This window comes from Galendromus occidentalis, unplaced genomic scaffold, assembly GCF_000255335.2.
Source record: "Galendromus occidentalis unplaced genomic scaffold, Mocc_1.1 scf7180000077492, whole genome shotgun sequence".
Taxonomy (NCBI): domain Eukaryota; kingdom Metazoa; phylum Arthropoda; class Arachnida; order Mesostigmata; family Phytoseiidae; genus Galendromus; species Galendromus occidentalis.
In genome coordinates this window covers 142,982-160,093 of record NW_003805480.1, presented here as the reverse complement: position 1 = coordinate 160,093, position 17,112 = coordinate 142,982, and the positions used below count along the sequence as shown (strand labels likewise).

Below are 17,112 nucleotides of genomic sequence, written 5' to 3'. Positions count from 1 at the left end.
TTTCGTATGCTTGCACGAATGATCGGAGTAGCGTAGAATCTGGTTTTCTCAAGCCATGTCCATGGAGGAAGGCGCACTGAAGGAATGCAATATCAATTTCAGCAGAAATCTGAAATCTGCCTTCGGGAGAGTGAGGGGAATGATGCTGGTGATCTTTGCTGGATTATCGCGAAGGATCGGGCGGTCGTCTTTGTCTTGTTCGATTACGATTTTGTGCTTTCACTCAGGCTTTGCTGCGAGCATCAATCGAGCTGCGTGATTGGATCTACATGCATCCCTCGAAGAGCGGCCGGGATTCAGACGATCGGTTACCAGGTCAAAATTTTCTGCTAATGCCTTTTAGTGAGTCGGGCGCTCACTGTATGCCACGCTTCATATCAGAGTGCCGGAGAGCCTCACGCATTTCCGTCCGCGATACGACCTGCGATTCAGGTACGGAGCTTACGGATCACGTCAAGCCACCGGAGTTCCAAGGGTTGTACTCCTCGCCGAGACAGAGGGACAAAAATTCTAATGGCTAAACAGATGAGAGGAACGAAACCGTTGCTTTCGCTACGTGAAAAGTCTGAACATTGTGTACCATTCTCAGTTTCGTCTTCATTCACTTTCCTCTCTCCTGTGGGGGAGGCCCGATGAAGAACTCGAAACTTCGCAGCTTTATGGGGAATGATCGTGCCCTCGGCGAGCAGAATCTTCATCTGACGGGACAGCACGCCGGACTCCGCTAGAAAAATTGCGATGGATGTCGACAGCCTGCAAATGAAACGAGGGCATTCTTTAAGGCTCGGTACTCGGCATCGAAGCGTCTCTTCGATCTAGGAATCCAGGGGAGGAATATCCATCGCTTCATCCAGACTCCACCTGAGGAAATCAGATCGACGGCCTATCTCTGCTCTCTGCGAGGAATCTCGACTCAGCAAAGATAAGGCCACGAGAATCCATCGCTCTCAACAGAGCAACTTCAGGTGCCGAGTGTCGACTCATGAGTCCGAACGATTGTAACTCGACTCTTCTCGGAATGATGTGTCGTACGTCGAAAGCAGTCCCCAGATCGAGATCAGCGATAAGAGATGAACGGTCATTCTCTGAAATGAAGGACGTCGCGAACACAGGAGGACGTCATCTATCAACCACTGAATGAGCCCTAGTCAAGCTGCGAGATATCTGCGCTCCACGGAATGGGATCGAGAGTCCGGATTCCCTGCTTACAGCGCCCCTCGTCGAGTGGGAAAAACTCCTATTGGGTTTCTCGATCATCGGGGGCGGAACAATGACGGGGATCTCAGACAAGGGGGAATATCCGGGCTGGGCCTGCTCCCTCCCGCTAAAAATCGAAAAGACGCCGACGTCTTTTAGCGAGGAAAGCTTTGCCGATCCAAGATTTCCAACTGCTCGAGCTTTCTCAAGATCACCTGAGGATTGCGACGCCGCCGAGACCCTCTCAGAATGATTATTGACATTCGGACCGTGGTCGTGCGTGGTAGAGGTAGAGCACCTTCTAGATGGATCTACCGTGCCGTCCCGTTGAGTTTCGAAAATGCCGCCATCGTGGGGCGAGAGGAAACCACGGTGCGCTGTCCGGCCATCGCTCGCTCGCTTGCCCGTTGGTGAACAATCGAGGCTTCCATCTTTAGTGTTTGCTGCAAGTCTCTCTCAGCGGCAGCACGCTCGCAGAGGTGAGCGCGAAGTGACGTCGACTGTCAGATGATATTTCCTCGGTGATTTGGTGTTACTGTGTACTTCCGGAGGGATTCATCTGCCCTCTCAGACGGGGCACTGGCGTGCGTAGAGCTGCATTCCGCTCGTAGGATGTCTTGTTATTGTTCGGGCACTTTATCTCTCTGAATGTAAGTATGGAAGGAAAGCCAAGGAAGAAACGTGTGTCAAGGTCCAGTGTCCCAGGCCGAGGATCCTGCCGCAAATCCGGTGATCGCTCCCTACTCAGACGCGGGGATGTTCCTCTGAAGTTCTGCAGAGATTTTCGGTTAACTGCTACGCAGACTAACAGCGATGATTTGGGTCAGCGTAACGGTACATCCCTGCGAATTTGACCCGCAACAAAAAACTCATGACAGCTGCTTCCTCGGAGGTGCCTAGTGGGGAAAGTCACTCGCGAGAACACCCGGGCAGTCACCCGGAAGATTGAGTAGTCTGAGAGAAGTCTGTGGAAGCTTTCGATCATTTCGCGCTGGCTCTGTCGGTCGACAGGGATGTTGTTGAGCTTCAGTGGGGACTATCCGCCTGCGATTCCGACGTGGAAGATATCGATCTCGAGCTAGTTTTAGTACCAGAAAAGTGTCGCATAGATTTGCGTAAGCTCTCAGAAAAACACCTAGGAGCGATTCTGTTCGCTGAACCACAACCCTCCTTGCTGTGAACGCGGTCCACCGGCAGAAGATTCGCAAGGCTCCGATCCAGCAGCGCGGCGTGCTTACGAGTCTTCACCGGTTTTCCGTCTCAGAGCGTCGGTCGCTCGGCTGACTTCCCTGACGAGACGATATTCTGGTACTGACAATCGTCGCAAGGTCGTCCTCGAAGTTGAAGTTACGCTCGAGATGCGTTGTTACGATCTGGACATCGCAAGTCGCTCTGTTAAATGTCGCTCGAAACGAGGGCTGCCCGCGACTCATCGCGATTCAGGGGTCCCTGAGGCACCTCCTTTTGCTGAACAACCAGTTGCTGAACATCCAGAATCAAACATCTGAATTCCCAGCCTGTCTATGGAGCATGCTCGAAGCTGGCATCGCAGAATTGTCGCGTGACGTCGATTTTACGCTGCTGGTCGGGATCTTTCGTCACCCCTCTTTTGACGTCGCAGTCTCTGGAATTATCGCTTCGCTAGCGGAAGCCCAGAGGCTGGACGGCTACATGAGATTCTGCTCCCAGAGCCCGTCTCGATCAGAGATTTCTCGGCGACGACACGACGCTTCTGCGACCGGGTGTAATGCACCGCAATGATGTCGTGACTCCACCCTGCGTCCGTAAACTCTATGGACCGCTTCCGGCTCATGTGCGTTTCCAATGATTATACTACGCACATCCTGGACGTAACGGCGAGGACCGGCAGCTCAATGTGATTTTGAGGTCGATTTACGTATGAATTACTTTCGGACTAGAATGCTTCAAGAACTCCGAAGTGCTCCCTTCACTGGCACCCAGAAATCAGAGATATCTTGCCCATATCTCGTAGCTCCGTAGCTCTATACTGATCCGATTCCTCATTCGTATCGCTATTCCTCGGAGCTCGGTCATTCGGGCGGGGGCTTCACGAATCGACGACGAGCTCGGTCGGGTGTGGTCACGGAATCAATAGAGCGATGGACAAATCCTCCTGGGTCGTTCCCTGAAGTTATCTACGATGTGAAAATTATGAGAATCCAGACCGGGGAAAGGCTTCAAGTGAAACTCCGTGTAGCGCTTCACCTCTCGAGCTGACAAGCGCTGTTCCAATCGATAGTCTGCACTGGATTGAACGACGAATCTTCGCTTCTGTCCAGGTCCACCGCAGCCAGAAGCATTCCGAGTCGCTGATATTATGCCTGAGCAGCCTCCTCGACCGCTGTATCGAGAACTCTAGCGCGTTGATCTGACAGAATAGATCCACGGATTAGCGTTCTCATCGATGGATCCCATGCACCGGCTGTACTCCTGTGATGAAGGGGAGGGGCAGGTGCGAAGCGAAAAATGTTCCTTCATCCTACGCATTCATCGTGCTCGGTGCTCGGGAAGTCCGCAAGGGGCCGAGCTCAGTGACGTATCGAACGGAAACGAAGAGGAAACTCCCTTTTGGATCGAACTCATACGCTGATCCGCGGCATAGGCCATGTGCCTCATGAACTTATGACATGTTATTATAGCGATTCATTTTGTCGGAGCCTTGGACATTCCGATAGGTCCATCAGCCTTCTTCCCTGAGGACTGCGGAAAACAAGGGAGGAGAATTTTCTCGCTCAAAATATCATCAGCCTCGTATTGAATTTGGATTCTCTCGGAAATAAGACGACTACATCTCTAGGACTGAACGATGGGGTCCAACGTCCAAAAGGTCTAGCGAGAGAATAGACGTTTCAGAACCATGCTGTATTCACATCCGCATCGCTCTACGAAATGAGTCCCCGAGCGTTAGCCGCCGGAAGCTCGACCAGAACAGGAGAGAGGCGTTTATCGCTCGAGGTCTGTCTCCGAGACAGATGCATGGAGCGTAGGAATCCATCATAGTCCAATTGCATTATAGATAATGAAAACTTCCTGGGGTGCCTTCACTCTTAGATATCCTCACGTCGGTCGGCTTTGATCTCTAGCCTCCAGAATTAAGCTCAGGAGCAGCGTTAGCCCAGCGAAACCCTATCACAGGGAAGAGGAAATTTTGCCAATCTAAACCGGAAGCTCCATCTAAATCCACATCGAATCTTATCACAAGGAGCTCCCTCCGTCGCAGGTAACCGCCGATTCACTCCTCGAGACGACGAATAATAATTGGAATACGGGAATGTGGAGAGCGCGCCGATATGATGGCATCGGTAGCTGCTCTGTGAGCTCAGTCCTTCGCGAGAGGTGCAGCCTAAGAAACAATGGAGGGCGCGTTCAAAACAACCATCAGGTTATATAGACTATCCTTTATCGAATGAGATAGCTTGCGTGGTAGGAGCTCCAGCTACCGATGGACAAGCCGCTTCAAACTTCCACCCTCTCCCATCATAAAGCTACTGACAAGGCATCGATCGGTACATCTCGCGTTCTTTGTTGACGGTCGAGTGTTATGTGGCATGTATCCTTGAGTGAAGAAATCGGGACAGATAATCGATTTTCCTCGTACAGCCAGAGACTTTATCCGCGTCAATGATTTCCTCCGTATGGGTTTTCCCCGGAGCAAGAAGAATTTGTATGCGTATGCCTAGTTTCGCCCCCCGGAACACAAGAGCGGATGATGAGATGCTAATTGGTCCAAGTCACGCTCTCCTGACGTTTTTCCAGGTCGCACGAATCAGGTTTGCGGTATGTTCTGGCCTGTGCCCACATCCTTCGCGGAACATCCAAACTCAGAGGAGCAGTTTTTCGATTGTCATCAGTCATCACATTCGTCGAATGCTCTCATCGACACAAGACTGAGCTCTCTTCTCGTGTGGATGCGAAATTTCGTAGGAACCATTCGACATGAAGGCAGGGAACTCGTAAGGAGCCGACTCTTCATCTGAGCGAATCAAAAATTTTTCGGAATGATTTGAGTTCTCTCTCCCGCTCCGATGGTTCGCGAAGGGACAGGGGTCAGTGATGCATTTTACTCGAAAGGGCGCGTCATTCTCCGCGGTAAGGATCCCCGCGATGCGGGAGAATCCGAATTTAGAGTCCTGACTCGAGTCTGTCACTTGATCGCGCACGCAGGCAGGTCGTTATCGATCTGTTTTGGTTTTTTGTCCTTGAGCCGACCGTGACCGTTGCCCTTTGCACGCAACGTGTGACAGCAATATGAGCATCAATCACGTCGGACCACTACAAGCGCGGGGCTGAGTGCGTTTTCTGCTGAAAATTGAGATCGCCTCCTCAACTAGCGGTGAGAGTCTCGAAACGTTCATTGACGAAGAAACTCGACACCTGATAAGATATGAGAATGTGCATGAACTCGGAAATTCATCGGCTCCGATCTTGATGGCTCCCTACATGAGCGAGACGCGTGAATGACAGGAAAAGACCCCCCTGAGCATGTTTGGGAAGAAATTGGACAGTCCGTACTTCTCGTGCTCACCGTAGCGCGTCGTAGGAGCTTGGAACGAGATCGAATGTTGCCGACTCTCGGGGGGAGGGCCGGGGGACGCTCGAAGAGCGTGGTTCTTCTTCTTGACCGACGACATCTTCGCATCGAGATACATTGAGGTACATCTGCACTGACTGAGATACGCAGTCGCCGAGAGAGGAACCGTCGAATGCCGCCAAGGCTCTCGTATAGACAAAAGTCATTCATCGGAGCAGTAATCTCACTGAGTCTATGACGTGTCCATCGTCCATACAATGTGCCAGGGGTCATCAACCTGTTCAGGAGCGTGCTTCCGCCGAAGGGCGAGTACGCCCGATTACGGTGCAACAATTCACGGTCGAAACGCAGCAATGGGGCATCTTAAATCTTTGATGCAGGCGCTTCCTATATCTGGCTCTCCTAGATTCGGAGCAGTTTGAGAAGCTTGGTCGGCTTTGAACGAGGCTCAAATCTGTGCGTTCAGATGCTTGTGCCCGAACTTTCTCCTACGCGCGCTCGTTATACGGAAGTCCCGAGACACAGCGGACTCGTGAACTGAATGCATTCTCTGGTTGAGTCTTTGCCTCTCGACACATCATCATCGGATCAGTCATGAGTCATGACTATCGGGACAGCCTCGGGCACATACGGCCGCAAACTCGACGTTCTTGAATTCTGCGCTGTCATCCGAATATCATGACGACACGACGTGCTCATCATTTCAGAGCCGACTCATGATCTCATGATCCCCTCCGGAATCAGCGCAGTGGAAACTCCGTTGTTGTCCTATGCTTCTCGAATTTTCCTGATGTCAATTTTTTTCCTTCCAGGCGACGCCATGGGCTGATCGCGGATCTCGGAATGCGAAAGCATCGTCGCGCGTGGCTGTTCGCCGCCCTCCTTCTCCTTGTTCTCGGATGTTGCGAGGCTCAGGATGCAGACCTCTGCGCAAATCTTGGAGCGACGTGCAGCTGCCGTTCGCAGTCTATAACGTGCACGTCGGCTCCGGACGCCTTACATGCTCTCCAGGAGCTACAGGTCTCTCGGCGGGCTCTCGACGCCTTTTCATGTCCCCATTGCGATCTGCTCGGTTTCATGAAGCTAGACGTGGAGGCCGTCGACGTCAACGTATCAGCCAACAGTATTAAGCGCATCGAGTCGGGATCCGAACGCGTTCAGAATTTAGACGTGTCACACAATCGATTGACATCAGTCGACTTCGTCCGGAACTTCATAAATCTCCGTCGGTTGTTTGCGTCAAACAATCAAATCCACGAGCTGTCGCGCCTCCGACTCGAGAGTCTCGTCATTCTTGATCTCAGCGTCAACGAAATCAGAGAAGTCTCCTCCGATGCTTTCTCGGATCTCCAAAACCTCGCGGTTCTCAAGCTCGACAAGAACCGCCTGGTGCACTTGAGATACGAGTGGTTCTTGCATCTCATCAATCTCCGTGAGCTGAGCCTCTCGTCGAACCAACTAGTCGAACTCAACAATCTTTTGTTCAGGCCGACGACTCGACTGCACTCCATCGACCTGTCGCACAATCGCATCTCACACGTCGGCATGTTGAGTTTCCAGAACCTGAAGTCCTTAGCTCACCTCAACCTGTCCTTCAACGACATCACCGCCCTGCCGGGTGAGTTCTGCAAGTCTTTCGACTCTCTGGAAACGCTCGACGTTTCCGGCAATCCCCTCGAGTCGCTCGCGAATTTCCGATCGTTGCCGGCGAAGAACGTCTCCTTGATCGCTAGGAGGCTGACTTCAATGAAATCCATTTCGCTCAACGACACGATCGGCCTCGAAGGAGTAACTGTGTTGGACCTATCGGAGGGCGAACTAGAAACCATCGAAGCCCACGCTCTCGACCGGTTGACCCGACTCCGAAGCCTCGACCTGAGTCAATGCTCATTGAGTTCGCTGCCGAAAGGACTCTTCTTGCCTCTGGTAGCGCTCAAGAAAATCAATCTGCAAGGCAACTCATGGCGCTGCGACTGTGGTCTCAAGTGGCTCCTCTTCTTCTTCTTCCATCGAAGTCAACTCCAGCTGGAGGGTCCGGGCTCGACTTTCTGTTCGACTGGGGCTCCGTCCGGGAGCTTTGTTAATCTGGCGAGGCGGGAGCGCCTCCTCGACTTCCTCGATCGTCGGCTACAATGCGAGAACGCGACCGTGGTCAACTTCACCAAGACGGCACACTTTCGGTTGGGATCCACCGCAACGCTCTTCTGCGACGTCATCGGCACGCCGACGCCGACGCTCGAGTGGCACACGAAAAAAATCGGTACCGTCGAGACGTGCGGCAACAGCTGCTTCAGGGGCGGAGCCTGCAGCGGTTGCCATCTCGCGCTTTGGACGTGCCGCAGACAGGAGAAAGCATGCGATAACGACCAGTGTCGACGCTCCGCTCAGGATTGTGCGCGTTCTGCGGATCTCGAGCAGGTGGACGGCCGATGCTGCTCGCCTGTGCATTTGCGCAAGGCCATAGACGTGTGCTTCACCCCGGCCGAAGCGGATGCCGCGCAGTGCCTGCAAGAGGTGGGAACGATATCCGGTGCGAATTTTTCCTCGCACCACCTGGAGAAGTGCGTCGAAGATAAGGTGCAATGCGCAATCAAGTGTCGTGAGCAGATGTGCCGCGAGGAGATTCGCGAAAAATGCATCGAGCCCGCAACGAGCTGCGCCCTGGATCTGTTTGCGCACGACACTTTTGAAACGAGCGATAGTTTCAACGAATGCCAGAGCCGGATTTGTACCAAGAGGAACAAACTGTACATATCAGACGTGTCTCGAGGAGACTCTGGGTAAGTTGATCTGATCTCGTTGCGGATTTCTACAATACTTTTCCGAGGCCGACTTCTCTGGCTCGCCGTCGATAGGAATAGCTTAATCATCGATTGTTCAAGCGAGATCATCATTTTCAGGTACTACATGTGCCGAACGTCGAACCTGCTGCAAACTCAGCAAGTAGCCGTACATCTGACACTGGATTACGACTTCATGCTCGATGTCAGAAACTACTCGATATTGACCGGTTTCGTAGTCGCTATCCTTTTCACGCTTGCCACTCTAATAGGTGAGTTATCATAAGTCACAGCAGCACCAAACTCGGAGGAGGAGAGAACAGACCGTCGATTGCCGGGTGATCATATCGCCTATTGCTCCCTCACCGCATACCGAGAATGATTCCTTGATTGATGGGACAATGAGTGAAAATTTTCGGCATCGGAATCCCCGATTCATGTCGTCGTTCTTTCTTCTCGCATCGTAATAGGAGTGGGGGTGGAGAAAATTCTACAGCGTTTTGATCTGAAATGCCCCTGCGATGCGGACGGTCCAGTTCGGAGACAAAATGTTGTCAAGATATTAGAGCAGATCGAAGGCTACCGACGACAAAACCTCGAACGGCTGCGAGAAAACTACAACTGGCAGGTCGCTAGAATCAAGGTGAGTTTGTATTCAATGACATTCTATATGGGATATCTCTTGTCCCGAATATTCCGGGGTGGAGGGAGCGGCACCGTGATTTCCCCCCATGAAAATAGGTTAAGCGATCGAAACCATCCAGCTCTGCAACATTTTCCTCGCCCTCATGTCTCTTTCGCAACCCTTCACAGGAGAACTGCATTCTCCAGATGGATAGAGTGAAGGACTCTTACATAGCTGAACAGACGGGGAAGATAAAATGTTATGGATCATCACAAATTTGGGCGATCAAGGACAACTACATAGGACAGGTAATCCATTCGAATCCGTCGAACAATAACGACCGGCCCATTCAGCGGTCAGTCGTGACCGATGTCATGAACTGTCTCGACCGCACCGGACACAGACAACTCGATGCCGACAACTCGATGCCGACAACTCGATGTCGGACGAGAGGATGCCGGCAAGCTCGATACCTGGACAGCTCGATGCCGAGACAGTCCGATGCCTGACAGCTCGATGCCAGACTGACTCGATGCCAGGATGATCAAGAATCAGGCGAAAGACTTGGACGCCGCTCAAGGAAGAAACTCAGATTCTTATCAGAAAAACTCCTTCTGAGAATTATTCATATTAAGTTACGAAGTATGATTCGTCATATTCAGCTCAGATGTCATCAAGCTTCCATTCTGAAGTTAGCTGCGATTCCTTTTAAGAAATCCACGGCTGTATTGTTACCGTAATCCGTGACGAGCTTGAGTAACTTTCGGTCAACAACGGCGTATTTTCTACGCTTCTTGGTCGGTGGGCTGCCTCTGAGGCAACGGGCTAGCAGCATGTCTCTATGGTGCTGCACCCTCTTTAGGCCGTCGATAAATCGCCACAGGTTCGGATGATCTACTCCGAATTCTGTCTGAAGTCTGCGGTGGGCAGCCTCTGCGTGATTATTCGTTCGTGCCTCGCCGCTCATCGTTCGATTGTAGACGGACCACATGCTCAGAGGGAACATGGGCTCCTTACGTATCACACGTCCCGTCCGACAACAAATGGAGAAGTGAGCCTACGTACGTATCTTCAAAGTATTTGAGGACGGGCATTAACTCCGGAGGCAGGATTGAGGCGAGCTGAGCTATGGCGTTATCTAGTTCCGTCGGCGGTACAAATCGCCAACGCCACTATCATACGTGCATTGAGTCCGAAAGCGTCATAATTTCGGTATCTTCCCATCAGGTGGAGTTCAGCGAGTTTGAGTTTAAGATTCTTGACCAAATGAAATAGACAACCCTGAATTTCGGCTGCGGGAAACTTCGTCCGGAAAGCGTTCATCAGCCCTCTCTCATAGTCCATAGAGACCGCTTCAGGATTGAATGCGGGCCAAGCACATTTAATCAATTCAATCATCCGCGCGTACGAATCTTGTGTCTTATTCGGTAACAATGCATAGCAAATGGGGATAACGAAATCCGCCCGTTCCGCCAATACAACGACAATTTGGTAAAAACATCCCGGTGATAGGCTGAACGTCCCATCGACGTATATCTTGTCCACAAGTCCAATCCAGTCGCCAATCGATTCTCTGCCGAATAAGAGTATTCGCATTCGATCTCCTTCGCCTGGAAAGTATCACCGACTTTCACTATGCATGTGTCTCTCTCAACAAACCAGGCATGAATCGGATATTTAAGTATATTCAATCGATGTGTGTTCGCAACAGTGGTGGGCAATTTACCCGTATCACCAATCAAAAAACGTTCAAGTCGGCCGGGCTCTGATTCGTAGGAAGCGTACTCCGACGGGATAACGATGGATGCGCGGTCCGTGGGGAGAGCGGGAGGTCTCATGGCTTTTCTTCTTGCTCTGCTCACGCTTCTCGACAAGGTCTCACAGCTCGGAAGTACAAGCTGCGTCGCCTGGGAACTGTTTTCGAATACTTTTTCGATCATCTGGAGCGGCGTCTCTTGACTGTCGATCGCTCGGCGTTTCAGTTGGTGTCTCCTTGCGGCTACCTCTATAGCAGCTGGATTGGGCTCATCACTATGCTCGCCCAGGATTTTCATAACTTCGCCCGTAGCGACCGATGTATGTAGGCGCGCCTTGCAGTCCCCTACGAATTGGCATCGCCAGAATTGCGTATCACCGTCCTTGCTTCGTTTTTCCCTGATGTACAGGTGACCTTCGAACTGCATTTTTGGTCGACCCCGCTGGGACAGTACCTGGTTCTCCGTAGCGGACGCCATAGCCCTGATCTGATCCGTTCGGGCGGTGACGTCGGCTCGAAAGTACAAAGAGATTCCTTGAGGTCGCTGGACACGATGAGCTCAATCTGTATTCACGATTCAACGACCACGTTCGAGAGCCTGCGTGCCCGCTCAGGCTGTGTAGTGAACAGCGACGGTGGGCCGATTGGTGTGCGCGTCTGTAATTTCTCGTGCTAATGTGCAAAGCCGCAACGACGCCGACTCCGCTCGCGCTGGAGATGGCGTGGGTTCGATCTCTGCTGCCGGCAAGCACGAAGGTCCGCAGGTCCGCGGCCGAGATCCAACCGGAAACATATGCTCCCGCGATTCGCTCTTGGAAGCGATACCTAATCGGTGATACCGGGACGCCAAAAATTAGGCTGAGCGGTGCGACTCGGAAAATATCTCTCTTTAGGTTATGTCTTCGACATAAGATGTTGCTAGAAGTCATGCTCTCCAACGGCTCTCCACGCGTTCTCTGAGTCGTAGTAGCCCGGCATCGAGCTGTCCTCGCATCGAGCTGTCCGGCATCGAGTAGTCGGCATCGGGAAGTCCTGGCATCGATTTGTCGGCATCGAATAAATCGACATCGAGTCGTCGGCATCGAATTGTCATGTACCGGACCGCACAAGGCCTCGGAGACGGCGTTTATTGAGCTCATACGGCATACCCGGTCAGATGAAAGACCCCTCCCTGGGTTCTCGGTCAAGCTGCTTGAGCTCGTGAATAATAGCATGACTCTGACCTTCGGCAGGTTCAGCGCGTACGAGATTACGGCAACTGTCAAATGGATTGGCTCCGAGAAAATTACGTTTTCCAACGGAATAGAATCCATAAATACTCGAAACATCAGCTGATCCGACTGCGGGAGAACTACAAGCTCCAGCAGAAACATTTGAACAAAATTCTCGAGACTTTACCAAATCTTGAGTCGTGCAGAAAGGGCTTCTACAGCGAAACCGACCTCACAGAGCTAAACTTCACCGCTATGCTCGTACCCCCACCCCCTCCGCCGGAAAGTGTCCTGGAGTTCCCCACGTTCGATGAATTCTCCCTGCCTGACATACAGTCAGGCTTCGGGAGCCAAACAGGAACGATGCACACTCCCGACGACGGCAGCGTAGTCTCCGCGCAAAGCGATTGGAAGTCACGGAAGGCCTACCCGACCATCGAACAAGTCATCCAGGAAAGGTAGGCGAGATGGACGAATTTCCATTGTGAGCCCTCCCCTCTTCGAGGAGGCTCAAGCTGGGGGGAGATCGATATATATTCGTTCGAACTCGGCGCGGGAGAGCAGTCGAAACACAAATAAGGAAAAAAAATTTCCTTCCTGCAGGCTCCTGCCCATCGCAAACGACGCGGCCCTGCGACAATCAGACAGTGACAAAAAAATGCGTGGTCACCGCCGGAGCTACTCGGCTCCGATAACAGACTTCCGAGCCTCTCCGCTGAACGCGTACAGCCATCCTCCGCCATTGGCAGAAGTCCGCCACACGGAAGATCAACTTTCTCCGGAGAAATTGTCGCCATGTGAGAACACGGACTCCAGGACAGAAGACTCTCTCAGCACAGCTAAAACATCCGATGTCCTAGTCGACATCGAGCCAGAGAGCCCCGAGACTGACCTTCAAGCACCAACCCCGCTCCCCAAACAGACTGATCTGTAGTTGAAGAATGATACTTCAGTTCGCTTCGCCTTCTTCGTTCAGGGTTTTTAGGATTTTTTTTCAACTCTTTCCGATTTCGTGATGATGTATATATAGAATAGGATCTGACCAAGAAATAAGGAGAACAGCTCATAGCAGGGTCTTTGCTAACATCTTTCGCTTGACCACCTGCAGCCCTTGGGCCAACCTGCACCTGTTCCAGCTAAAGATACCAATGCTTTCACGTACCGCACTAACTCGATTTAGCGAAACACCCTGTTTGATCTGTAGCTTGCGGGGGCGGCGAATCACCGTCGCTGCTGAAAGCCAGCGCCTGGCATGCGATGCACGTCAGCAATGACAAGCGGAAAAAATAGCGGGAAAATCTAGACGGAGAACTGTCGAAACCTTTCTGGGTGATTCCGTCGTCGAAATCTGTGTTGGCCTACGTGAATGTTCAGGTGGTGAGCATAATCTATCGTGCTATGCTGCCCTTTGCCCCCTCGTCCTCGGCCGTCCTCAGCGGGGACGTTGCCAATGGTTTTGTTCTTCCTTTCCCCAAGGGCATCGGAGGACTACAAGAACCCCCAGGACTTTCTACGAATATGTTTGTTGAACTTCCCGCGTCTCGCAGGAGCATTTAAAACAACAAAGATACACGATGTATAGAGCGGAAAGGAGCAGCTTTTTGGACCTGTGGAAAGAGAAAAATATTTCTTCAGATAGAGGAGAGGAAGCGATAAACTTGCGACTGACCGCGGAGCTGGTCGGACAATTCTTTCTTGGAGCCGCCGCACTCGATGCGAGGACATACGCGAGGGAATGACTCTGTGATAGATCGGAAGAAAATAAAGGAAGATAATATGACGGCATAGGAGAACGCCGCGCCGGAGCCGCAGAAGCTCGATAATTAGCCATGGGAATAATTCAAAGAAAACCGACTCTTGAAGCGGATCAAATTTGAGCGCGGAAATATTTTACAGCTTATTGTTTTTAGACGGTACTCGCTCGCTGTAGCTGACGGTTGAATATGATGATTCAACTCGTTTATCTACTTAGGTGAATAAAACTTATCGTTCCCATGCAGAGTTCCATTCAAGCTTTCTTCTTCCCACGTGAAAGCTGTTCTCTTGCAACAGGACAGAAAGTGTATATCCCAGCTTCTTGCTCCCTGAAGCTAAGCGTAAGATCTGAAAATCTAATCTTGGTAATCTAATTGTCGATCTCATACAATTTGCCGGACGATCTTCCGTGTTGGGGCCATTCTCATAAACGGGACTCGAGAGCATTCGTTCCTAATCCTGGTATGGAGGAAGAAGGTTTGCGAACCCGATGTCAGAGGGTGAAAACCATTTGACCTTAGAGACTCGGACCCTCATGATTCCCCCTCGCCTCGTGGCGCTTCCGGAAGATGAGAACGGTGCCCCAGAGGGCTGCGAGATCCCGCAGAGCATTACACGTGCGTCCCAGGGATGGATACTCATTCCTCGAAGCGGAGCCCATAAGTAGCGGTCTCCGAAATCTCATTGCAAAGCTCCGAATACCTATGCGGCTAAGCTCAACGTCCCTATTACCTCATATACACACCAACACACGGCTACCAAAAAACGATCAGAGAGACTAGTGATCTCGTGAAATCTGGTGGCCCTGAAAAGGGCCGTTTTTTTCAGGACTATGGATGGAATTAACCTCCGAAACCGTAGAGGGTACGTCCTTGTCTTTTCAGAGCGTAGACGACGTCCATGGCGGTGACGGTCTTCCTCTTGGCGTGCTCGGTGTAGGTGACAGCGTCACGGATGACGTTCTCCAAGAAGACCTTGAGGACACCTCGGGTCTCCTCGTAGATCAGACCAGAGATACGCTTGACTCCACCACGACGAGCCAGACGACGGATGGCGGGCTTGGTGATACCCTGGATGTTGTCACGCAAAACTTTACGATGACGCTTGGCGCCACCCTTTCCAAGACCTTTTCCTCCCTTGCCGCGTCCAGACATGTTTCCTCGGATAACAGAAACTGAATGCTCGGCCTCAAAATGGAGTCGTTTATATACGCCCGGAGGGCACCGTCGATCGCTAACATGGGTTCCGAGGGGAGAGGAGAATGGTGCTCTCCTTTCACCCGCCACCGGCGTGAGCGCGCCAATTCCGTGAATTCGTATTTCTAGAACAATATTAGAGGAGCTTGACATCATTTCTGAACCTATCGAATGCGATCTCCTATTATTGAGAGAGAAGTTACCAGCTTTCTTCATGAGCCTAAATTATTCTTTCCGATTACATATTTCGGGGCTCATAGATTGTTCGTTGTGAAACTCCTCCCCAACGCTCCTCTCTCCCATGCTCCAGACCATAAAGGCTCGACGGCACCTCGAGAAACCTTCATTGTCGAAACTAGACTTCGAAGTTCGTTATCATGGCTCGTACGAAGCAAACCGCGCGTAAATCCACTGGAGGAAAAGCTCCTCGTAAGCAGCTCGCCACCAAGGCTGCTCGTAAGTCCGCACCAGCCACCGGTGGAGTCAAGAAGCCCCATCGTTACAGGCCCGGTACCGTGGCTCTCCGTGAGATCCGTCGTTACCAGAAGTCGACTGAGCTCTTGATCCGCAAGTTGCCCTTCCAGCGACTTGTTCGTGAAATCGCTCAGGACTTCAAGACCGATCTCCGTTTCCAAAGCTCAGCCGTCATGGCTCTCCAGGAGGCCTCTGAGGCTTACCTCGTTGGACTCTTCGAAGACACCAACTTGTGTGCCATTCACGCTAAGCGTGTCACCATCATGCCCAAAGACATCCAACTGGCTCGTCGTATTCGTGGAGAACGTGCTTAAGCCAATCGCTTGAAAAAAACGGCCCTTCTGAGGGCCACCATATTCAAAGAGATCGAACCCTGGGGAGTAAGATTAGGAGAACCGGATTTAGCCGACCTGAAATTATTCCGGGTCGATTTCAGTTAGGTAGTTCTCGAAGGTTATTCCATCACCTCGATATTTGATTTATGAGCCCAGCCTCGAGAGCCGTGGCATCACCATTCCGGTGGGCTTCCATGGCACCCATCGCCCTGGGGGAATAAATGGGAAGAATAAATATGGATTTCTTGAATTCGGAGGGCCGTTTGGTGTCTATGGTGTCGGCTCTCAATGTCTTCAGGAGCAAGCATAAACATTTTTGCGCGGAGCGCATTCGCCCTGGACTCCGTCGGGAACTTGCAGTGCTTTGAAATCCACGATGAGGACTGTCTTCTAGGCTCTGGAATGAAGTGATAGACAGACACTGCTAGGGCAAGCGAACCACTCAATCCTCGCGCATGAATCGAGCGGGGGAGTTGGAGCTCCACTCCAGATGGATAATCACCTCGATATCAGATACCGCCGATGTGCGAGAATTTCATACCTCGAGCTCGTTTAGCGATGGACGATATCCGGAAGAACATGTACAGACATCTCACTCAAGCTACATGCCTCCGCATTCTCACATCATTCCCCGACTGCTGATATCGATTGCGAATTCCGCGATTGTAACGCGAGGGAGCCGTATCAAGCCTTCTCCACGGAGAAGCAATCACGGATTCAGCCGTTCATTATGGTAACTCTCCCGAAATTCTTCGGTTGGCCTCCGATCGGTGGAAGCTTCCGTCGAGATTTCTCAGTGGGTATAGGACTCCTTCTCTCGGTCGGCTGTGGATAAATGCTATCTCACTTCATTGAGATCTCAGACGATCCGCCCGGGATGCTAATCAAAGGACCTGCATTGTTATGGGGGTGATGGTGGACCCCATTGATGAAAGTCGATTCTATGGAGTTTCCGGGATATATGTCGACGCATATATATGCGATGCCCTCGTGCGTATATTCAGATGAAGGGGGGAATAATAATAATATATAGATGAGACGAGACCAGACGAAGCTGAGTGGTTTGCAATCTCGTACGCATCGAAAGCCTTGACTAGCGCTTTTTTTGAGAGTATCGCAGATGTGTCTACTTCGATCAGGTGTCTTTGATTACAGCCTTCGTCCCGTCAGAGACGGCAAGCTTCGTCAATCCTCCGGAAAAGAGCCTCAGAGCACTCAGAACTTCCCGGTT

The 17,112-nt window shown here is 51.6% G+C and overlaps 3 protein-coding genes across 3 annotated transcripts; 2 read left to right on the top strand and 1 right to left on the bottom strand.

Annotated features, from left to right (window-relative positions):
- Nucleotides 1-1,020: 1,020 nt before the first annotated feature.
- Nucleotides 1,021-13,185, top strand: LOC100903666 (uncharacterized; the record flags this gene model as incomplete). Its single annotated transcript, XM_029112309.1, has 8 exons — nt 1,021-1,060; nt 5,290-5,386; nt 6,562-8,529; nt 8,650-8,801; nt 9,000-9,172; nt 9,343-9,462; nt 12,143-12,579; nt 12,725-13,185. Coding segments are annotated over 8 exons (3,318 nt in total), but the record flags the coding sequence as incomplete, so codon positions are not given.
- A 1,533-nt stretch (nt 13,186-14,718) lies between these two features.
- LOC108864608 (histone H4) lies at nt 14,719-15,048 on the bottom strand. The gene has a single exon (XM_018640614.2). The coding sequence runs from the start codon at nt 15,028-15,030 to the stop codon at nt 14,719-14,721; it is 312 nt and encodes a 103-aa protein (XP_018496130.1). The 5' UTR covers nt 15,031-15,048.
- A 401-nt stretch (nt 15,049-15,449) lies between these two features.
- LOC108864605 (histone H3) lies at nt 15,450-15,860 on the top strand. The gene has a single exon (XM_018640605.1). It carries the CDS (start codon nt 15,450-15,452, stop codon nt 15,858-15,860), a length of 411 nt encoding a protein of 136 aa, XP_018496121.1.
- Nucleotides 15,861-17,112: the final 1,252 nt, after the last annotated feature.

What these genes read in the sequence shown, in the direction of transcription:
- LOC108864605 (XM_018640605.1), top strand. Translation starts at nt 15,450, where the DNA reads ATGGCTCGTACGAAGCAAACCGCGCGTAAATCCACTGGAGGAAAAGCT.
- LOC108864608 (XM_018640614.2), bottom strand. Translation starts at nt 15,030, where the DNA reads ATGTCTGGACGCGGCAAGGGAGGAAAAGGTCTTGGAAAGGGTGGCGCC.